Source organism: Oreochromis aureus, linkage group 11, assembly GCF_013358895.1.
Source record: "Oreochromis aureus strain Israel breed Guangdong linkage group 11, ZZ_aureus, whole genome shotgun sequence".
NCBI classification, from domain to species: domain Eukaryota; kingdom Metazoa; phylum Chordata; class Actinopteri; order Cichliformes; family Cichlidae; genus Oreochromis; species Oreochromis aureus.
In genome coordinates this window covers 14,517,667-14,542,312 of record NC_052952.1, presented here as the reverse complement: position 1 = coordinate 14,542,312, position 24,646 = coordinate 14,517,667, and the positions used below count along the sequence as shown (strand labels likewise).

General features: G+C 39.9%; 1 protein-coding gene across 3 annotated transcripts in view; it reads left to right on the top strand.

The window, feature by feature from the left end:
- Positions 1-24,646, top strand: part of LOC116320619 (furin-like protease kpc-1) — a 200,068-nt gene that overhangs the window by 116,235 nt on the left and 59,187 nt on the right. For all 3 annotated transcript variants that reach the window (XM_039619940.1, XM_039619938.1, XM_039619939.1), the window contains exons 7-12: positions 2,777-2,814; positions 3,440-3,519; positions 4,151-4,239; positions 7,625-7,797; positions 12,206-12,421; positions 13,076-13,179. In XM_039619940.1, coding sequence (XP_039475874.1) covers positions 2,777-2,814; positions 3,440-3,519; positions 4,151-4,239; positions 7,625-7,797; positions 12,206-12,421; positions 13,076-13,179 — 700 coding nt within the window. The remainder of the gene's footprint in view (positions 1-2,776; positions 2,815-3,439; positions 3,520-4,150; positions 4,240-7,624; positions 7,798-12,205; positions 12,422-13,075; positions 13,180-24,646) is intronic.

The window sequence follows — 24,646 nt, the reverse complement described above, 5'->3', positions numbered from 1 at the left end:
GAAGTTAAGTTAGATTTTCCTGATTTTACTGGTGATGAAATTCAGGGAATTGAGACAAAAAATAGCATGATGTGGGGTTACTGAGAAAAACAAACTCATAGCTCTTTAATTCTGATGATATTTTATTGGATCATAGTATTACTGAACACACCTTAAACTTTAAATCAGCAATAACCTCCTCAGCATCATTACTTGGCCTTGTTTTCAGTGTGGAAAGCCAAATTGGCTCAGGCAAGAGGAAAGTCTGCCAGGGAGATCTTTCTCTTGTTCTCATGAGGATGAAAAAAAATCACATATGTTTTATTTAGATATATTTTTCTGTTTTGTGGTTGTTCCGTGTCACCTTGTTCAACAATTCACAAACTGTGGTTAGAAATAGTTTGACAACACAATCCTAACTCTGGAAAGAATTTTAATAAATGACATTTCTTAGTTTCCCTTTTTTTCCTCACTTTGGTTCTTATAGAAGACTTAGTGCACTGTACCTGGAGTGTATTTTTTAGCCAAAAAACAAACAAACCCATAATGAAGGTTTTTCTGGGTAAAACCTGAAATGAAACTGGCTCCAAGTTTTGCTTTTGCATGTCATCAGTCTGAAAGTGAAATGCAGTATGTGGTATTTCTGGATTGGCAGTTCTAGTCAAATAAATGGCTCTAGCCCAGTATTTGATTCCTATTGTCTCTGTCTCCTGGCTTTTAGCAAGGTCTTGGTTTGAGGTGAAACTCATTTGTGGCAATTGAAAAGTAGCACACAGGAGAGAATAAAGAATCAGTGCTTATGTATGGGATGTAGCAGGTTGACCTGGCACGGCATGGCTCAGCATGGCACAGTATGGCAGGCTCCAATGAGGCTTCACCCTCCCAAGGCTCCATCCCGCCTGAGCTCAACACAATCAGGCCTCCACAGCGAGACCGACTGCAGGTTACCATGACAACCCGGAGGCACTGCCTGCATGGGACAAAGGCTGGCAGGTCCTGTGTGTGTGTGTGTGTGTGTGTGTGTGTGTGTGTGTGTGTGTGTGTGTGTGTGTGTGTGTGTGTGTGTGTGTGTGTGTGTGTGTGATTGAGAGACAGAGTGAGTGATGTGTGGCAGAGCAGGCGCGGCCCTCCTGGGGCCCTCATTCGTTTGTCTCTCGCTGAGACCACAGGAGCCCTGATGCTGCAGAGATGGAGGTGGTGGCGGTGGATGGGGTGGGAGTAGAGGAGGGGCGAGGGGAGGGGGCAAGCCAGCGAAAAGCAACTGATGTTGAGAGACGATGATGAAAAGATGCAAAGAAAGGTGTAGTGTAAGAGGAAAGAATAAGAAATCAAAAGAACGGCAGTACAAACGGATTTGGTGGATTGGATTGTTCTGCGCCCGGTCGCTCGTTCACTCATTCATCAATCATGTGCGAAGCTTCGTCGTACAAAACACGGGTCTTGACAAAAGTTGATTTTAAAAAATGGACTTCACCACTGCACTCTGGCAAATTAATTGCACCAATTAGTGGAGCACTCAAAATTCAAAATTTTAATAACCTGTCTACCACACAGCAAGTTGCAATGACTTGAAACAGCACTGCTTTACAGAATGTAATAAAATGAAAAGTGCACTTATCCAATGCACCAGGCATTAAAAATGAGGAAGCGATCTCTTTAAGCATATTGGGCTTGATCATTAATTGTCTCAGCTCCTGACGCACATCTGCTCTCTGCCTTGTATTCATTGAATTTTCCTCTACATTTTGGAATTTGATATTTTCATATAAACACCATTAAATGGACTTTCACTTGTTAACCTCAGAGGGTCAGAGTAAAATGTGTTCTGTCTATGCAGCTCCCATATAGTCTGTGCCCACCACTCTGTATAAGCGAGCTCAGAGACAGGAACTATGTTAACTTTGGAGATGACTCAGTTGATGTCAGTCTGCTTCTTAGAAATGAGTCATCACATGAGTTTGTGTTCTGAACATACAGCTTGTATAGACAAGGAGACCAATCACCTTTGCCTTCTCAGACCTTCACTGGAGTACAGAAAATAAGAAGTGTTAAGAATCACAGGATACAGTCATTGTAATAAGAAAGTGCAACCTCTTTTATTTAGGACACGGCAAAAAATAATCTGGTTCTTGGTAGGTTCTATAATTTTTTTCAATAGAACCTCAGATGAACAATGTTGACATGTTACACCACCACCAATTTAACAATAATGCACAACCAGTGTGTGAGTTAACAATTATTTAGTTACATCCAGGTGCTGCCTAATCAAATGCACTGATTAACTATGTGATCATCTCTGTAAAAGCAGATGTTTTGGCAGTTTGCTGGTCTGAAACATTCGGGGGGGTGTTCACACGATGCCAAGGAGCAGAACTGAAAACAATGATCCCACTCAGAGCAGCACATCTACAACAGAATGATTGGGGAAAAAGAAACAAGGTGTTGCAATGGCCCAGTCAAAGTCCAGAGCTCAACCTGATTGAAATGTTGTGGCAGGACCTTAAGAGAGCTTTGTAGAAAAACAAATGCCTGCAAAGCCTTTTGTTAAATAAATAAATGAGATAAATGAAAATAAATGAGAAGATGTACATCACCACAGATGAACGTCGTGTTTACATATGTAAATCCTTAGTATTGACAAAGGGCGCACTTTCTTTTTGACATGACTGTAAGTACCACGATATTGACTGACTGAGAAATTGAGGTCTGTGCTGATCCAATATAAGAAATACACTTTTAACCAGAAAAATTACATGCAAAACTAAATCCATCATATTTTTTCTGTTTTCTTTTCCAGGTTTAGATCACACAAACAAGGACCTAAAGAAAAACTTTGTGAGTAAACTCAAAATCAATGTGCCTTAAATGAATTTGAGCATTATCTTAGAGGCTTTGCTCTTAGCTAGCGTTGCTTCTCTATTTGTTAAAAGATGAGACTATAAAAGTTTCATATAGTTATAAAGCTGTGAGGCTGGTGTTACACTGGCTGGCCATAAAGCATATGTGAAGTGGCAGCGTTGTTTGCTCCTGCCTTGTCATTTATAATCCTATAGGCAGTTTGAAGCGTGCAGGCCAACTTGTACTTTGTCACAGCAGATTGTCTGGCATGGATAAGCCTGGCTGCAGAGAGAGAGAGGGAGATACATAATTGCTCTTGTACAGTCTGCTGCCAAGACATCCTCCTCCCGTTATGCCTATATACACTGGCAAACAAGTCATTCAAACATGTTCACTTTTATGACACACACACACATAAACCACACAGACACGCAGCAGCATCTCCTCAGTGACAGTGATTGCCGTCAGTCAGAAGAAAAATGTTGACAGTCTAATTCAAGTGCCACTATCGAGAGTTTTTTATGGGATTGCTTCATTTCCTGTCATGTCATCCTGATGTTTTGTGTTGAGGGTTATGCTGTCGTACACTACTCTGCATTTGTTTTCTGTCTCGCTTTTCCAGGAGGCCCGTGCCAGTTTTGACCTGCGTGCATCACACGGTCTGTCTCACGATCCCATGCCTGTCAGAAATGAGGAGAATAGGTGATGACTCCTGTCCTTTTACTCTTTCCACCAGATATGCGATCCATATATTTCTCCCTTCCAAAACCAGGAAACTGATCAAACATCGTGTGTAGTGGCCCTAACGTGAGACGCAAACATGCAAGCTAAGCAACCGAGCCAATTCTTGGACCTAAAACTAGCTTAACTGGCTGCAACAAGCGACAGCTGTCCTCTCAGAGAGAAAGAATCAGTGGCCGTTGGTTAAAATGTGAGAATCTTGAGTTCGCCTGTCTGAAATCAGAGATCTATCATGTTACACTGGAAGCCTGCTGCTGTCATTTCATGAAAAAGCTTAACTGATTAGCTGTAGCTCAAGACATGATATCAAGGTCAATTTCTTTTTTTGCTAATTTAAGATTTCAAAACTGAATTGTTGCACGTGTCTGGTGTCAACCTACAACGTATTACCTGTGTTTTTCATGCTTTGATTATTGGAGGTGAGACTTCTAGTATCTTAGTGTTCTTTTCTGACAATTTGCACCAATCATATTGAGGAGATGCCATATTTACTGCGTGTGCTCAGGTTAAAACACCCCCCAAAAAGAAAACACTCATCTCAGCTTATTTAGTCTCTGTATGTGGCTAACATCTTATTCCCCCTCTGTCTCAGTCACGGTACCCATTGTGCAGGGGAAGTTGCCATGGAGGCCAACAACTCCTACTGTGGTGTGGGCATCGCCTTCAATGCCAGGATTGGAGGTGAGGAAAACAATACAGCCTTAAAAAGACCGTAGGAGGCAGTGCATTGTGGGTGTGCTGCACTGGCCAAAACGAGGACATGGCATAAGAAGCAGTTTTTAAAACACTTGTTATACTACATTGGTCCTATATTATTATTATTAATTTACTTGATGAAAAATGCATGCTTTGTGACTTTAGGACAGCTGTGCAGCTCTATTGGTAAAGACAGAAAAAAGGGTTTTTAGTGGTGCTCAGTATACCTTTGAGGATTGACAGTAGGGCCAGCACCTTATCTAGCAGAAATCTATTCATTTCTGACCAATTATGAAACTCTGGTTTTTACCAAAAAAAGAGGAAAGGGAACCGAAATAATTTTAGCACAATGCTGTGATTTTTCTTTGCCTGTGGTTAAAACCTCTTTGGAGGAAAAGCCCTGCATGCATAATACACCTGCTCTAACTTTACAAGGTCTCACTTACTTTATTATAAAATGATAAATAATTCAAACTCACCTTTACCGGCAGAAATTCGAAAGTAACAAATATTCCAAAAACCAAAATACCACTCCCACATCCACATGCTGAATTATTTTTGAGAGAAAAGAAAAATGCATTTTTCTGCCATTTTACTCAGCATCATTTCCAGATGTCTCTGTAAAACAGTTGATTTTATGTTTGGTTTAGGTGGAAAATAAAATGTCGAGCTATAAGCAGAAACACTGTAAAATGTGGCAGAAAATCACAGGAAATCGTGCCAAATTTTCACAGTGAAGTTTTCCTTGTTGGTATGAATTTTCAACGCCTGTGTATATATTTACAGTGAACATGGCTTTAGGTTTGTGTGAATACAGGTAACTACATATTGACTGGCTGCTATTCAGGCATGTTGACCCTATTTAACAGCTCATTTTTTAGTGTAATGGCTTTTTTAGTGTTGGTAGTAACATCGGAAAAGGATGAATGAACTGAATACATAAGATCGCCCATTTTCCCATTGTGAAATCAAAGATTTTTACAGGGTTTACCAAGAGTGCTGTAACCCACAAGTTAATGAGGAGTACATAATGTGTTTGAATAAGAACACTTCCTGCAGCTCTCAGATCCTAAGTGACTCAAACTGAGTTTAATGCAGCGATGGCATCAGCACGAAATAGAGAAAATGAGAAGAGGAATCCCTCAGTTGAACTCTGGCATTTGAACTCTGCTCTGTGATCTTTAATCTCTGACCCGTCCTCGTTTGTCACAGCCAGATGAGCGTCTCATGCAAAAAAGAGAGGGAAAGAAAAACAGTTTGACGGAGCGAGAGCACGAATTTCTTCCCACAGTTAGATTCAATTTTGCCTTGTTGGTTCCATTTTATTCTGACTCATAAACAGTCTGTATGGCACACAGGAGACGAAGGGGCAAGACCTGCATGAAAGATGCATGTTGAGACTTGAGCTGTCACACAGTTGACTAAGTGAAGTTCTTTGCCTCTGTTTGTAGTTTTTGTATTGACGATTTGTGGTCTTATCTTTCTTCACAGTCACCACACAAACTTTTCAAAACCTTAAAAAATGTGCATTATTCCATCTGAAAACATGTATTTTTCATGTAAACTAACTGTACATGCAATAATAGATGCTAAGTTAAATACATGTGGTTCTTGGCTATGCCTCTCCAACGATCTAATTCTGAAAAGTTGCTTCGTCAGATATCCCAGCTCTTGAGCATATTAACATCTCAGCACAGAAGCAGACTCCATTTAATGTAAAAAAACAACTCACATGATTTATTATTAAGTTGCAAATAAAAGTGCTGCATTTGTGTCTTTAATGCTAGCCAGGTCTAATAAATAAGAAAGAGACTTTTTTTTCTGTAAACCTTCCTTTACTCCACTGTCTCTACTCGCTGCCATCTAATGACAGCAGTCTTTTGTTCCATCCACAGTCTCTAATTGGAGTGATGTTGTCAAGCTACAATTACAAAGGACACATCCACTGTTTAGAATTTATGCAACAAGCAGCAGAAACCTAAATGCACATCTGACTTGTGGTTTGGATTAATTACTGTATAGTTTCTACTGCAAATCAAAAAGAGGTTTTTGACACTGAAAAAAATCACACATTTAATGCAATTAAAATTTGTCTCTATCGCTTTCTTTCAGGATGTCTGACCCTGTCACTTCAGCTGGCCATATTAGGGATTTGAGTTCTCCAAATTTAATTACATCACAGGTAGACAGTAGCTGTGATGACCAACATGATAGGAGAGAGATTATTTGAAGTATTATTTCAAACATGACATTTATTTTCAAATCCCCATCCATCCATTCATCCATCCATCCATCCATCCATCCATCCATCCATCCATCCATCCATCCATCCATCCATCCATCCATCCATTAATCTTCTTAACCCATTATCAAATAGTTGAATACAATTCATACTTATTTTTGAAAGCTGCCATTCTCAGTAAAAAAAAAGAAAAGATTAATTATGTTTTTTCACACAAATAGAGATTAGCTGGTGAGTATTTACTTGCTAAAAGTGAGACATGCAGGAACTAAAAAGATGGTCAATACTGGATTTAGATTCAAGATGTGCATAAATATTAATGTGAGTCTTTATCTGTTGGATGTGGGAGGGACCACATCAGCTTAAATTGTTATGATACACTATTTAAATGGTAGGTAAAAAAATATATCAGTGATTGCAGTCCTAAATGAGACCTACCCCCACATAAATGTGCTCCAGTTTTGCGATCTTAAAACAGTTGATAACCTGTGCAGTGCTGACACTCTGTTGGCGTTAGAGGCATCTCTTCCTGCTTTTGGCTCCTGTCCACTCCATTGCCTTGCCATGTGGTTTTGCTTCTTGATGAAAGCTGCTGCAGCCTGAACTTCAGTCCACTTTCCAGTAGCAGATTGACCGAATGTTGGGTAAAGTGAAGCAATCCATAATTTCACCCTGTAGGTTGTATATACTGGGATATTTTTGGCTGCTTTTCTCAGCTTTGATAGCATGCTAACTTGGAGTGACACCCCCAGGGTCCCTTGGGGCAAATGGAAGAAAAATACTTAGCTCATCTCACTCTCACTGTAGCTTCTCTGTCCACTGACATTACATTATAACACTGCATGGCTGCTGCAGACTCAGTTGCGCTGCAAGTACTGAAAGCTGCACAAACTCTTATTTCACGGTTAAACTGATGAAGTAACTTCTTTTAAGACACATGTTAATCATTTTATTCAGTTTATAATGGTGGTCAGAAAGATCAATCAGCAAATGCAGAGGAATGTAAATATAGCGACAGTGAGGGGATGAGATATAGCTATAGTTTGTTTTATTTTCTATGTCCTTTTTCTCATTTTGCACAAGCCTTCCTCCAAACTCTGATCTCTGTGACCTTTTCGATGTGACCAGGTATCCGTTTGTTGGATGGCTCTGTGACGGATGCCATGGAGGCCACAGCTCTGACCTTCAACATCCACTTCATCGACATCTACGTCTGCAGTTGGGGCCCGAGGGACGACGGGGCCGAGATGGACGGGCCGCAGAGCCTGACAGAGCAAGCCCTCCGGCTAGGAGCTCACAAGGCACAGCTTTCATCTCTAAGTTCACACTGTTGTCTGTCAGATGTAAAGCCGACAGTCACACTGTCAGTGGAGCTGGGATTGGAAGGACAAAATGTCGAGTGTTCAGATTTCCTAGCCAGATTTAAATCCTCATTTCCTTATTTATTTATATCTTACGGAGAGTACGTTCATGACATGTACTGTAACAAAGTCAAGCTGCTACTTTTGCCACATAGTCAGACTGCTCCAAAAATAGAGTGAAAGTTTCTATTTGTTTTGTGTTTTTTTAGATGAATATTGCAGGAAACTCCCACACAAAAAATACACTGATCAGCCACAACATTGAAACTAATGACAGATGACTAGAATAACACCAGTCCGTGTTCTTCCTGGCATTCACAGGGACATAATTTAAACTTAAAGAAAGACGGATGTAGCCATCGTGGCGTTGCCCGCTGGTTTGTAACATCCAGTTTTGAAGCCTTCAGATGAGCATTTTTACAGTCACCATCTTGGTATTTTGAAACCAGACATGACAAGCATGGTGACTGTGAAGCTGCACTCTCATTGGCTAATGACTTGTGACTGACATATCATACCCTGGACAATTCTCCTTTCTAATATGTAGATAACCCAAATTTAGGAGCCCATAACCCATAAACTAATCGGGAAAGTGCTTATAGAGATCAGGACAGAGAGTTGGTTTTCCATAGATTTCCATGGGACCAAACCACAGGTTTTGCCCCCCTGGTGGCAATGAATAATAATGCAGGTTTAAGATATTTGCCCACTGGCTTTACGCCTTTTTATAGCACTAGAAGCTAAATCTTCTATTCTCTCAGTCAAACTGCTGTTATAAGATTCTGTGTTTCTGTTCACACCTTCCATGTGCTCTGGTTTTCTCTTTTTGGCTACTTCTTTACCGCTCTGGAAAAACTAAAACACATGGCAAAAGTAGAAAACTGCTTTTAATTATATTTCCTTTGAATGAAATTGAAAATCCAAAGTACCTGTCACCAAGGCAACAACGTGAATGTCCAGTATCACCAATTCATAATTTAGCTGAAATGTTATTCTCTTCAGCAGTAAGTCTCATTTCTAAGACAGTAAGGGATTTATTTACACAAGTCTTAGTTTTAAGCTTCAATAAACAGCACAAGAAATGTGTATACAGCTGCTGCACTACAGTTCTTTTGGTGCCATAAACCAAGATCGAAGAACAGAATTTAAGCACAACTTCATTCTTGACTTTGGAAATACAGTTTGCTTACTGGTTTTCAAGCATACGTGAGTAACTTTAATCCTGGTTCCTCAGGTTTAGGTGTAATTTTTTTGAGTTCTTAAAAAGGATTTTCATCCTCTGAAGACAACATTGGAGTAAAAGTGTGCTCTTTTAGCAAACTAGGGGTTAAGGATGATAATGGTAACTTCCTGGTTTGAATCTGGATGAGGCCTTTTGTTTCAAATGTTTCCCCTTTTCCACAAGCTCTTTCTAAAAAAAGAACGACTTAATATGCCCCCTAAATTACTAGCTGCCCCTCAGTTTCAGCATTTTTTTTCACAAGTTAATGAGCCTGATTTTCAGTGGTGTATTAGCTTTCAAAATCAAGTGGACACCACAGAAAAGATATTTCTTAATTTATTCTTCACTGCTTCAGCTTTGAGTTGTTTTGGTCTTGGTGATGCCCTGTGAGAACTGCTCCTTACACCGTCCTTTGTGAAAGTTCAAGTGCTGATGTCTTTGAGGAAAAAATAGTATTTGAGGAAAAAATTTAGTCACCTCATGAGGCACATGTTGCATTAAAAAACCTAAATTTAGCACAGGATGCGACAACACCAAAAAGAAGACATAAAATGTAGCAACTCAAAGGACCATGTGGGTTGGACCATGGACAGTTGGGCAGTAAGGAGCACATAATCTCATTATAATGTGATGGTATTTTCCTTACACTGGGTTCTGCTAAGCCCTTTAAACACCAGACACGTAAAGTTTTGTGAGAACATTTCGACTACGTGAGTTTGCTGAATGAATCTGCGGCATTTATTTTTTCAAACCAAGCTTGATTTCTCAGATTTTTCACAGCTGGAAAAACAGAAGTGCACTCATAGCTCAAATTTTGCACCAGTACTGAATATAAAAATAGTAAAATATTATTGTTTTAACTAGAGATGGCACGATACCACTTTTTTATGTCCGATACCGATATCATAAATTTGGATATCTGCCGATACCGATATGAATCCGATATAGTGTTTTTTTTAATCAATAAAACTGTTTTTTTAATATCTTGCTGCATTTTGTATAAGTTCATACTCAAGTTTAAATAAACAATAACACTAAAGCTATTCTGTTATACCTGTATGTAAAAAATACACTGCGCCCAAAATATTTCATAGTTCAGCAACACTGATCAATCTAATAAACTTAAACCTACTCCATCCTCCCTATTCTGGTATTTTAAAGAGTACTTAGCAGAAATATTAAGCAACCTAACTAATAGGGTTGCAAATTCCCAGCAAAAAAAAAAAAAATAGGGGAACCACCCCCACCCTCCACCTCATGATGCTTAATCGATGTAATCAACTTTAATTTGATGCAGGCGAAAAAAAATGCACAGAAATAAATTATTTTTCAAGAATAATTAAATAGATTCAACATCTTTCTTCAACAGAATTGCAGACTGCACAGATGGTACCTTCCCAAAGGAAAAAGTACTATAGCTTACTAGGGTATATTAGACTTAACAGTTACTATATACAGTAATGGACTTCTATACATTTTACATCAGATTAAAACTTTGGGTGTAAGATTCAGATAATTATTTATTAAAAGCTAGACATTTTAAATGAGAATAAGAAAGAAAAGTATGTCTTTGTGCCCCTTTTCCCTGTTCATGCCCTATCGGCCCCCCTGGCTAAACTTTGCTAGATCCGCCCCTGCACAGTTACCAGCCGTCAGCTAAGTAGAAAAGGATCCTGGTGTAGAAAGTAATATTAAATAAATTCTAACAACAGCTTATCAAGCTTAAACGTGCTGCTGTTGTTCAGCCGCTGGTTTCCTCTTTCTGGTGCAAAGTGGGCCAAAAACAAAGAAGAGAGACGGACTGCACAAAAAAGCCGATCAGCTGATCGTTAAGCAGTTTCACGATTGAAGTAGGGGCAGGAGAGGGAGAGAGAGAGAGAGAGAGAGGCAGTTGCTCCATATATTGGTTGTTAAGCTTAATGCGGGAATGCTTTACAAACATTCAGAGATGAACTTGCAGACTTGCTTTACTTCTCTCTGGGATAACTTCCTCGGAGATTAAATGCTGGTTTGGTAGCGAGGCTACAAATACACACAGCCGCTCTATCACATGAGGCATACTGCTGCAACGTGCTACGGTTATGAGCCGAGTTACGCCGTGTCGCAAGTTTTGTGAGCTGCTTTTTTGATATTTAATGGATCGGATTACATTTTTTATTTCTCGCCGATATCCGATCCAGTAATTTACGTCACTATCGGACCGATACCGATACGTAATATCAGATCGGTCCATCTCTAGTTTTAACTTAGGCACACAGCTTGACACTGCTCTGGGTCAATTGGCTCTCTGGAATGATTTCTCTGACTCCTCAGATGTGGTCCCAACTCCGGCAACAAGACCTCAAACTGTCCCACCTGACATCCTGAAATATGTATGAATGCAATCAGGATACAGCTTCAAATTCTGGATCAAACCATGAAATTCTCCCTGCTGCTGCCTTCTCTTGAGAACTGAAAGAATCTCGGTTTCTTCCTTTAGTTGTTGGGAAACTTTGGGAAAAAATTTTTTGCAGTGCATTTTTTGAGAACAACTTTTCACAAAAAGCTAAGCTAGCATAAGCCAGCAATGGGCTCCTATGACTCTTGTAGACTGTTGTAGCAATTTATCACATCTGGCTAGTTTCATCATCTGAGTGTGGTGTGAATACAGTATTCCCTTTACCATGTATATAAAAATGTGCAAGAAAGACTGCAGTCTGAATGCAGGGTACATGGGTTTTTATACATATAAAATGATAATACATTTTACAGGAACAAACTGTTTATGTTACATTATGATAGGAACAATAAAAACAGTACTACTACCACATAGCTGGAGTAACAGTATGTTATTGTAAAGCTTGCATTGTACTTTAACTTTCAGTGCTAGAATTTAAGGGAAAGTTTGTTGCAGTAATTCATGCAAATGACAGTTTAAAAAAAAATCATCAAAATAGCTACAAAGCAAACAGCTTAAAAGATATTTTATAAAAGACTTAAATATGTTGTACACATAAAACAATAACAGCTTTTCCCATAAAACTTTTGTTGACAACGTTTGTTTTAGATATAAATACAGTTTTTTGTTAGTATGTGAGATCTTTCTTTTTTTCGTTCTCTTTGACATCCCACTGTTTGTTTTCTCAGGGCCGAGGTGGGAAGGGCAGCATCTACGTGTGGGCGGCAGGTAATGGTGGAATGCAGCATGACCACTGCGGTGCAGATGGATATGTTAACTCCATCTACAACATTGCCATCGGCGCCGTCACTCAAACTGGGAAGCCCGCCTTCTTTGGAGAGCCCTGCCCTGGAGTGATGGCCGTCACTCTGACAGGGACCAGCGTGGGAAGCTCATTACCTTTGGTTAGTGTGTGTGTACCTCCCAACACATCTAACAACAGTATTTATCATTAATGAGTGTATATACAGTATGTGTATGTGTGCACATCAGTGCCAGCAGCCCTGATCTTTGGCTCCTGTGAGCTGTAAGAAGCCTGTTAAAGAGCAGCCACTGGTGTGGTATTTATAGAGACTTGCCAAATGACCTAGGTGACTGCTGGGCACACACACGCAGACACACAGGAGCCAACGAGTGTTAATTGGAGGTAAAGCGTGGCTGTAGTGGCTGAGAAAGAGAGAGGAAGAAGCAGAGGTGTTGATGGCGGAGGTAACACTGAAAAGCCAGGAACAAATCCAGCGCCAGCTCTAGGGCTACAGAAACAGAAAGGCCAATTTTATCAGTGTGATATCACCCTTGTCTGCGGGGAGGTCTGCCCTTTACCACCTCACATTAGAAGGTGGTTAGACCAGAATGCAGTTGTTTTGTTACTGTTAAATTGTGTTGACGTGTTCTAATGACAGAAGAACCGCTGTTGACACAGTAGCTGCTATAGTGTGGAACCAATATTGGTTTAATTAGCTGCAAACAGCTCACATGCACCTCCCCTTTACAGCATATATACTGGTATATGTAATATAATATATCATGTAAAATTAGTTCCTTTGTGATTCCTCCAGGTGACTGTGACCAACATTGGTGATGGATGTGTCACACACTTTCCAGGAACATCCAGTGCTGCTCCGATTGCTGCAGCGATTCTGGCTCTTGCCTTAGAAGTAAAGTGAGTTTTTTTTCTTCGTACTTACTCTACACTCAAATAATGATATAAAATTGAATTTCGTATCATGTTCATTTATGTAGGATGAATTTTGTGCTGCCTATGTAGTGAATCCTAATAACACCCGCGATCATCAGATCTTTCATTTAGCACCCCCTGCAGGTCACATGTTCACTGCTGATTCGTTCATCGATAGCTCAGGTTACCTACAGGCAGACCACGGTCAAGACCCAGATGCTCTTCTTTGCGATTCTAGAACATTTTGACAAATTGTTTATATTTATTTACGGTATGGTTATTTTAAACTGTGCAGCTTTAACAAGGGTCAAGGTATGTACATAGAAAATACACAGACCAATCGCGTACATTCTAACTTATCCCACATGATGCTACTCAGCCAATCAAATCATTTATTCAGAGCATGTGTGAAAACAGAAAACTCCAGAGAGGAGATACAGAAGTCAGAAGAAGTAAGTCAGGGAAACAGGGAGCAACAAGAGGTTTCTCTGAAAACTAATTGTTCAAAAACTCTGTTATTTTTATTTTTTGCTTGTAAACATTATTTTACTCAAAATAGGGAAAGAACATTTTATTATTACTTTAATATTTTACTAATAGCAGCGCTACTGTTGAACCCTACTTTATTTGTTTTATTTTAAAACCAGTTGTTTATTGGACCAAGACATTCAACTGTTAGACTGCTTTCAAATATATTTTCTCTGACTGGACCTCCTTAAATTTTAACTGAATGCTGATTTACCAGGGCAAGGCCAGTCTGTATGTTCAATATGAATAAAGGCATTGTTAACAACCTCACCTTTACTTGAAGTCCACTGCTAATTAGCAAATGCTAACACTAGGATTTTTTGCTTATGTAAACATTGCCCTTGCAGATATGCTAGCCGGCTGATGTTAGTATGAGGCACTGCACTGCTTTACCATTTGGAAATCTCACAAAGCCAGTATTGTTGTCTTGACACTCGCTATAGTGTAGACAGTCTCTATCTGTATTTGTGTGTCACCATGGCACCTACCGTAGTGGGAAATATCTCGAGAACAGGTAGTAAGTGCTGTGGCAGCTGTTTAGCTCTGTCAGCTTTTGTCAGCGTAATAGCATCACTGACTTGGAAGATGCTGTTGTGAAACTTTACAGTATTTGCATTTAAGGTAAAACCAAAGTCCGAGTTTGAAAATAGGTTGGTCCTATACTCACAACTGCTGAGTACTGGAGTAAAAATTGTTGTTGGTGTGACCACCAGATGGTCTCTAGTTGACTCAAGACCTTGTGCATAATATCCTAAAATAAAAACACAGGATCATTATTGCTAAAGTTTGGTGCAGCTAGGTGAAACTTTTAGCATTACGTCAACCAAGCAGTTTTTTTCTTCTTTTCATTTATTTTGCTAGTCATTATTTCTATTATAATGGAATCGCTTTTCTATAAAATATCAGAAAGTTTTAAATTTTCGGAAATCCAACTTTATGTTTTCAAAATGCCTGTTTGTATCATCTAACAGTTCAAAACTTGAAAAAAAGGCCAGGGTTATTTCTTTCTTTCGTATTAATGATTTTAACAATTCATCAAGTCATTTAGTGGAGGATTTTATGACTAAAAGAAACATATAAACAGATATAAACAGAGTTCTGTTTTGTTTTTCTACATTAAAATTCTACACCTCTGATCCTTTCCTACCTTTTTTCCCCCCTTGCTCTTTTCCTTTTCCTCTATTTGTTTTTTTGGTCCCTCCTTTGATGTAGATCATTATTTTCTCCTACGCATTTGTTTTTTGCCTTTGTCTGAATCTGCAAATTTATCTCCTCACTCTTTTTTCTTCTTCTCACTCCTTTGTCTTGCCTGCCACTTCCTACAATTTCCCAAGCCCCCTTTTTCTTCATCCCTCCTAACTCGCCAGCTGTCGGTGTGGCCTCGAGCCTGGTGTTTTGTAGTGGTATCGGCGGCGTCTACGCCTCCTTCATGTTATAGATGGTACTAGAGGCCGGCTTTACTGCTCCAGCTGTCATGCTGCAGCGTTCTCAGTCTCAGTCGCTTGGCTGTAAAATGGAGCGCGGGTCCCCTGGGCGAGACGACTCCCAGGACATTACTGTTAAAGGCTTTGTCGTGACCCGCTGCTACTGACTAAACTATATATCACCTCTCTTGCTCAGACCAACTGCATTCTGCTCACGTCTTTATGGAGCTGGGTCCTCTCTCTCACTCTCTCTGTATATCTTTCTTGCTCTCTTTCTCACACTTGCTCTTTCTGTGTCTCACTCTTTCTCCCCTCAGACGCACACATTCATATATTCTGCTATACTCACTTTTGCACGTTCAAGAGTATTTTTATCTTATCTTCATTAATCAGATACAACCTGTCTAATGTATAGCATCCACAACTCCCTGTGCCTTAGTATATGCAGACAATTTGTATGTAATGTGTATTTACACTATATTGCCAACAGTATTTGCTCATCATCACATCCCATTCTTCATCCATAGGATGTTGACCAACCCTTTATAACAACTTCAACTCTCTGGAAAGGCTTTCCACAAGGTTTAGGAGTGTGTTTATGGGAATTTTGACCATTTTCCCAGAGGCACATTTGTGAGGTCAGACACGGATGTTTCATGAGAATGCCCAAAGGTGTTTTGATGTCAGGACTCTGTGCAATCCAGTCAGTTCTTCAACACCACATTTGCTCCTCCTTGTCTTTATGGACCTTGCTTTGTACACTGGTGCGCAGTCATGTTGGAACAGGAAGGGACCATTTCCAAACTGTTGCCAATAAGTTGTGAGCAAGAAATATCAAAATTGTCTTGATATGCCAAAGCATTAGGAGTTCCTTTCACTGGAACTAAGGGGCTGAGCCAAGCTCCTGAAAAACAACCCCACACCATAATCCCCCCTCCACCAAACTCTGCACTTGATACAATGCAGTCACACAAGTAAGGTTTTTCTGGCAAACACCAAACCCAGAAAAGTGTGAATCGTCACTTCAGAGCCCACATCTCCGCTGCCCTAGAGTCCAGTGGCGGCATCCTTTACACCACTGCATCTGATGCTTTGCATTGCGTTTGGTGATGTCAGGCTTGGATGCAGCTGCTCAGCTATGGAAACACATTCTGTTTGATTAAAAGCGTTTAGCCTGTTGGTACACCACTGTGCTCCACACTGAAATATCGCAACTAGTGCTGAATAAGATTTCCATGAAATCTGGTACAGACATGCATAGTTCTTAGAGTATGAAGGAGGCTCTAACATAAGATGGCTAACACTGCTATGTGTTTAAGTTAGCGAAGTAATTATTACAATTGCAGTCAGTCTTTATAATATGAGGCAAGTCTAGCCACAGATGAATGTCCTTGATTCAACTGTCACCTCCACTATTAACACACATACCATCAGTTCAAACCTTTTTTTGCAGATTGGCTCATTGTGAACATATACACAGGGTTATTGATACAAAATCTACCCATTACTGCTGCCTAATAATGATTCTATGCCCCTGTCAATCACTCTGTTATCTCCACCTATAATTGTCTTGAAACTGCACTCCTAATGATTGATTAATGTTTCTGTTTTCCTGTAGTCGTGATTTTTTTTTTCAAAAAATAGATCATGACTGTCAAAAAAGCAAGACTGGCAATACAGAAGATTTTCTGCTGGCATTGTGGTGATGCGCTCTTCAGTGCTGATATAAAGAAGCTTCTATGGATTGCTTTCTGTGCTTTCAGAATATCCTTCAACTTGTTCCTGTGTCGAGGTGTCAGTGTCTATGTTGGCCTGTCTGCCTGTTTTGCCATCCGTCTCCCTCCATCCATTTTGACGGCTGTCCAATGAACCATGAGACCAAATCAATTCTTCACTCATCCTGTTTGTCAGTCTTTCTGTCTGTGTTTGTTCACTTTATCACCATGTCTGTCACTTTATCTCTGTTTTCTCTCAGTCCATTTATCAATCTGTCTATCCATTTGCTCACGAGGAGATGGACATTGGGCTTTGCTGTGATTCCACCTCCTAGTTTGGACATGCAGTTGTCCACCTTTCTGTCCATCCATTTCAAGTTGACTATTTTGGCTGTCTAGAAAGATGGATTGCCTCCTCTTTAACCCGAGTCATACCTGTTCTGAGATCAGATCAGATCAATTTTATCATGTAGCTCCCTTTGCTCAAGTAAGAACTTATAAAATCTCTTAAGCACTTCTATTTCTTTGGGCAGTTTAGCCATCAATGCATTGCTCTAGGTGCTTTATGGCAAATTCATGCAAATATATGTGCCATTTGTATTATCCAAAGTGAAAATGAATCTTCATCAGAGCACAATGTGCATTATTTACATTTAGTACAGAAAAAACTGAGGGTGATTTCTTTGACTTCATTTAAAATGACTAAACATTAGTTACAGCTAATATTGCCTAATGTATGATAGCCATATGTGGAATTTTGATAATAGCATCCATCTGGAATATAACTGCATTCAATCAGCTGTTTTATTAGTGTATTCTCTTTGGATAATAACATTTCTGAAAAGCTGGCTTTTTATAAATGTTGCTTAGACAGAAGAAAATCATTGTTCTTATGGTAAAGACCACAAATAAATGATTATTATGTATCAAATCAGCTGCGATATAACAGTTTCACTTTGGACATGAAAATCATGTTCATCATTTTTTAGAATACTTTATTCTCTTCCCTTTTCCAGTATTCTCTCTTTCTGTCTGTATCCTTTGAATTGAAAAGACAAATAGTACATCTAACCTTCTGTGTGGGGGGTTAAGGGGTAATCAGCCTGTATTCTTATTGGTGCACATAAAAAAAGTGAATCCACTCACTCTAATTGGTCTTTACTTAACCAGTGTGCCACATGCACAGACGCACACACACACACACACACACACACACGCACAAATCCTCAGCAATGATATCGCTGGTGTTAATGCCTACCAGCGAAGGTTAGTGTCATCTATGCCCTCTTACAAATACATACACAGCAGGAGGTGGTTTTTTTATGACCTATATGTGACGATACTGCTATTATACATATTGTAAGATATGTGTGGGATTAACATGCTTATAAAACTCATTGGCCTTATAGACCATACCTTAGATAGCCTGCCTGTTTAACATGCGAGTCACATTCATTCTTAGGTTTATTTCATTCATACGTCACTGACAGGTTTTTGCAACAGAGAGGATTTAATCTGTTTTCTGGGCTGCCATGCTTTTTGCGATCATTCAGTGCTCTAGTCTGTTCAGTCTGAGTGGAACATGAATGTGCGTACCGCGCTTTATGTATCGCTTCGAATACTGTTTGCTTAGAAACAAAAATGTCCTCATGGTGTGACTAAAGGAAAAACTGGCTGATGACTATATAAAAAAAATCCTGACTATTTTTCCAAATAGTTCCTTTCATATTTCAGTCTGAACCAGCCAACTGAGTAACTAACTGAGAGACCAACATTGCCACCTCTACATGACTAAAAATAATGACCAGTGTACTAACTTTAATCACATTTCTGTGAAACGAGAAAACAAAATTAACTATTAACACCTTTAAAACAACAACATACATATATTTTTCCCACAATTTTATTCATTAGAAAATATGCATGCATACATCGCACATACAATATTCAAAGCTGGGAGCATATATATATATATATTGAATATACACTAGAAAAGGAAGGAATGAATACAGAGACAGAGATATCTTTGATACAATTTTATACGTAAAAGGATTTTATTTATGTGCAAACACACATTGAACAGTATAATTCCCCAACTTGTTATGCAAAGATCCAAATATGCATATTAAGCATATTAGCCGCTCATCTGTTTATGTGGTGTAAACACTCGCGTGCGCACACAGAGAAGTATAAATCACACAAACACAGACATACGTACGCACTGGTCATGGTTCTTGCAATCATACAAGCACACACGTGTACACATGTACTCATTAACCACAGAACTCAGGGCGACATTAGTGGAGTGTGTTTAAAGGAGATTGCGGGCATGCAGTTATTGGACTTTGCCTAATTGATAAACCCATTAGTAACACTTGTTCAGATAACATGGGAGGAATCTCAGTCTGCTCACAGTCACTCCAAATGGGTTCACTTAGGCTTAGAGTGCAGCACATTAAGAGAAGATTACAGAGCGACGTGGAGCTTCTTGCCAGTCCACGCCTCGCTACTGTGAGATTAATAGAGACGAGCTAAAGACAGTGGCAGGGGTAATATTGGACTCTGACACTCCACAGGGTGGAGACAGTGTATATATGTGTGTAAGTGTTCAGCAGTTGATGTGTTGTATCTACGTTTATATGTTTCTCTGTATGTTTATACATGTGCGTATGTTTTTGGGTCGTTAAGATAGACTGTGTTTCTTATATTGTGTGAAATGTGTCTGTATTAATGTGTGTGTGTGTGTGTGTGTGTGTGTGTGTGCACTTTGCTCCTGTTATGTGCATTTGCCTGTTTATGTGGGCGGCTCTGTGCTTCTCTGCAAATCTATATCTGCATGTGTGTTAGTTTCTTCTGCTTTTCAACTAGAGCTGTGATGTAGCTTTGCAGATCTTAATGCGAAGTGTCCAAGCAGAAGATGTGCCGCCTGGGATGAGACAGTGAGGTTTAAACTGCTGCTCGTCTTGTACCAGCACATAACACCCTGCTGGCTAACAAGCTCCACTGTTAGTGATTTCTCCTTCAGTTACTGTTAACATAAAAAGAGAAGAACAGGAAAATTGCACATGCAGAGCTTCTGTAAAGCGAGCATCAGGGTGCATGCAAATGCTTCAGTCTCTTCCAGCTGCAAATACGTCTGTGATGCATGATGGAGTGAAACCTATTACTTTAGAGATGGAGGTGATAATGGTTAATGTTTGGCTACTCGCCATGTTTTCAATTTGAGGTTTATATTGAGAAATAGCCCAACCACCAATGAGTGGATAGCCATTTAATGTCTTACACTGAGCACCATTTTTCAGATTGACTTTTGTGGTTTAGGATAGATGAATTACTACCTAAATATACTGACAGATTTGATGCACACATTTGTGAACCCATTAGTTTTCATCAGAGGTCAAAATGAGGCCAAAATTTGAATGTGTCTCAACTATAATTCTTCCACCAAGGCATAAACAGAGGTGGAGGTCTTGATAATTGCCATTTCTTTGACTGACTTTGTCAGCAGGATCACACAAAAACTTACAAGCCAATTTAATTGGAGAGAAAGAAGCCATTTTAATATAAGAAATTCAGTAGTGATTGGTGTAGTTCATTTAAATTGGTTGATTTCCTGTCGTGGTCCAGGCTATTAAACATGCTCCACAAAATTTCAATAGGGTTGAAGTTGGGTTTTGAGAAGGCCAGAAGCTCAAGGTTAGCCTGCTTTATCCATCCTAAAACCAGGTTTGATGTCTGCCAGAGATCATTGCCCTGTTGGAACACTTTATTGTGTTTAAGTTTTAATGTCCTGCAGGTTTTAGACATGTCCTTGATACAACATAGCTGATTTAAATGGCTAAATTACCTCCTCAACATGTCTTGAAGTTCTCCAGAGGCCTGGTAATGAACTAATCATTTGATTCAGGTGTGTTGACCCAGGGTGTCATCTAAAAGCTGCAGGACACCGGCCCTCGATGCCTGGAGTTCGACAGCCCTGGTCTAGCTGTTGATTTGAGGTGAAGTTGAGGACTTTAGACGTAGTCCTCCTCCTTTATTATTCCATACACTTTGTGCAGTGTACTGAAAGCAAGCTAGCGCCTGAGCATGATGCTACCACCACCATGGTTGATAGTTGGTACAGTGGTCTCAGGTTTGAAAGCCTCACGTTTACTCCTCCAAAATTGTCTTGTCACTGTGGTCAAATAGCTCAATCTTTGTCTCATCTAACCACAAAATTTTTGTCCAGAAGGCATTTGGCTTGTCCGTGTAGGGAGCTGCGAATTTCACTTCAGCTTGAAGATGTTGGTGTTGGACCAGGGGCTTCTTTGGTGGTTGGTATCTTCTCAGTCTATGGCGATGCAAAACTCACACACAGGATGCAAAGCTGCTCCAACAGCTTCCAGTTCATGGCAGGCTTGAGCCTCGGTGGTTCCTAAGTCATTCCTTAACATCCTAATTCATTTCCTCTCATCAGAGGGTGACAGTTTAGGTCTTCTTCCAGATCCACTTTGGGGAAAAGTGGTAACAAATCAGAATAATTTCTACTTGTTTGATCTTGGAATTAGCCTTTGTTTAGAAATGGCTCCATAAGACCACTCCATCTATAATTCTCCTTGTGTGTTTGGATGTATTTGACTATGCATGCATAAATTTGACCCTGCGTGGATTCAAGAAGATCCCAAATAATCTTCCAACCCAGTTATTCATTTTTAAATCCATAAAGATTTGTACTGTACAGTAATTCTACCTTTGAAAAAAGAACAGTTAAAAAAGTAATAAAGGCCCAAATTTACCATGACATTCATGTTTATGAGTGTGAGGAGTATAAAAAAACATTACAAGTTACAATGTGTTAAGCTAAATTTGTAAAATTATGTAAGTCATAACCCAGATAAAAATATTATTGATTGATCATGCAAAAATATATAGTCAAATCAACAAGACTTTCCTTTATATTGTGGGAACATGAAAGTGACAGATTTTTGGAAAACTGACAGTAAAATAATGGCTCTATTTATCTTTTCTCCTCTCTTTCCAGCTTACAGCATTTGAAAGTATGGTTAAAAGAATTACATAGCTTGTGCTCCCTACAGTATTTCATTTTCAATGCTTGTTTACTGGAAGAAAAAAAAATAGTGGAGAGTGATGCTTCTAAATGATCGAGAGCTGACATTGTTTTCCTCTGGGTCTTGCTCTCTCTTGCTTTCTTCACCCCTCCATCTTTCTGTCTCCTCGATTGCCCATCTTTGCCGTTCTCTCTCCGGGCTGGACACTTTGTCCTCACGCTCCCTGTCTCCTTCTCCTCATGCCAGTCCTTCTCCTCCTCCTCCCCCTCCTCCTCTCTGCCTGGGCCCAGTGTGAGTGATAAATTATTCGTGGGCATGCTCGGAGGGCCCAGGGCTTCTCATTCCTGCACACAGAGGACTAGCATTGATCCAGCCTGTGGTTCAACTTAATTGGAAACCCAGTTATACCAGCTACAGACACACTCGCGCACAAAAACACAGAGCGCACACGCATGAACATGCACTTCCAGACACTCCACGTACAGAAAAGCCACATTCAGACACACATATGGACTGTTGTATGGTAGAGTATTACACCCGTGTGTAGATGCATGTTTATTATACATGTTTAGTGTCAGCGTTATTACACAACACACACAAATATGTCTCGTTTCTTTCCTTAATGCTTTGAAATGCTGCAGAATTAACATTTGCAAGTGTTTCACATCAGCTGTGTTTTACAGCAAAAATACTAAAAAAACTCAAAATTTCATACAAGTGCGTATTGTATCTAAAATACAAGAATAAGTAGATAAGCATACACACAGACACACGCACAAGCACACACTTTTTATAGCCACTAAGCCTGCATTCTAAGCAGCACTAAAGAGGAGTAACAGTCCACAGTGGAGCAATATGGAGGCCCAGGTTTATCGATTGGACTGAGACACTGACTATCATACAGCTAATAGATTACATCAGACACATCGAAGCGGCCCAGTCAATGAGGCCTGATCCTATTAACTGGGGATTTGTAAACAGTTGTGTGCTCACTGTGATGGCTGCTGTGCTGCTTTGTGAGCCTTGGCGAGGAGATGACGGCTGTTAGGGTTTGAGGGGCTGCTCGTATACAGCCGCACTCTGCCCCCGCAGACCAGCGATCACTCGGCTCCTCTATTCCGAACATCGCAGTTTAGCTCACAGAAGACGACGCTGTCAGCAATTATAATTTCACACTAGTGAAAACAGCTTCGACAGAGTAAGATAATCCATGACAGGAAACACGAGTCCTTCCACGGATTTTCTTAGTTTGTTGTGTACGAGTTGTCGTATGTTTGTCCTATGTGCAGCAGAAGTAATCCCAGCATTCTTTTCGAAACATTTCAGCTTAAAGGCTTAAAGTCAGAGCGGCATTTAAAAAGAAAAAAAAAGTTTGGATTAGTTCATTTCAGTAGAATCAGGTAAGTGCTGGTGTTGTGTGCAGTCATTGTGACAGAGTTAAAGCTACAAATACAATCTTTAGGAAAGTATGTTAACTGGAGAGCTTTGGTATCTGGCTAGCAAACAACAGTCAATCAATTCTCAGTCCCAAATCAGGACACTCTGTAGCTTGGTCAGGGCTTGTCAGCATCATGTTGTAACACAGCAGGTGTTTCCGAAGTGTAATATAAACTCTATAGTCAGACAGACTTCAATAGGAGTCCCTCTATATCTGAAATGGACACCATGAGGCTCGAGGGAAAAAGTGCCCTGCTGGTGTTTTTACTGATGTGGCACATTTAACTGTGACAACAAAACTTGCAGATTGGAGATGTTTTTCTTATAATAAGCGGTTAATGCCGTGAAAGAGAGCTTTGTTTTTTAAACTTAATGATGAAATGTGGTATCTTCACTCCCCAAATAGTGACTGAAAATTCGAGTTATAAACAAAAGTAAAATTTCAGTTCATAATAATGGTCCCAGACAGGACGCCTGTCCTCTGACTGATTTTCATGTAATCACCTGCTTTCTGTAAGGTAAAATGGTAAGCAGTGCCGTGCATGCTGAAAATAATGATAAAGGTACATCAAAAAGAATGGGATGCTATCATGGTACCTGTTGCATTAAAGTATGACCAGAAGGCCTTCTAGGCAGGTACAGTATGTGATGAGTCCAGAGATGAAACAGCATATTGCTGCTACCTTGACAGCTATTGTATTTCACCACCTAGTCCTTCACTATAAACTTCTACTGCAGCCTGTTTTGCAAACTAGCACGAGTAACGATTTTATCTATGCTTTTTTAATTTTGTATATGACATTTGTAGATAATAGCTGATCGGGTTTCTGGTGGGGATGCACCAAAAAATCTGCTGGTAATAGCGCTGTTAAATGGCATCAAACCAGATATGACATTTACTCGATGCAGTAGCAGTCAGTCTGCAGTTAAATGCTTTTCTAAGCGCACTAAAAATACAACATAGTAACAGCTTCAAAAAGAATTCCCGTTAGACTTTACCATGTTGCTGCTACTTGATGCATTCAACTTTAGGCAATGTTTTCCACAAATGTTTTTGGTTAAACTCTACATGTGAGACTGGCTGCATCCATCCATCCTTTTTCTCCCTCTTATTCAGTTCAGTGTCACGAGGAGGCTGGAGCTGCTACAGGGTGATAGGGGACAACTTAGACAGGTCGCCAACACAGAGAGACAACTATTCACATTCACATCATCAATTAAACCTAACCCCACTAACTGCACTGGCTGTGGACTGTGGGAGTAAGCCGGAGTACCCAGAAAGAATCTACACAGACTCGGG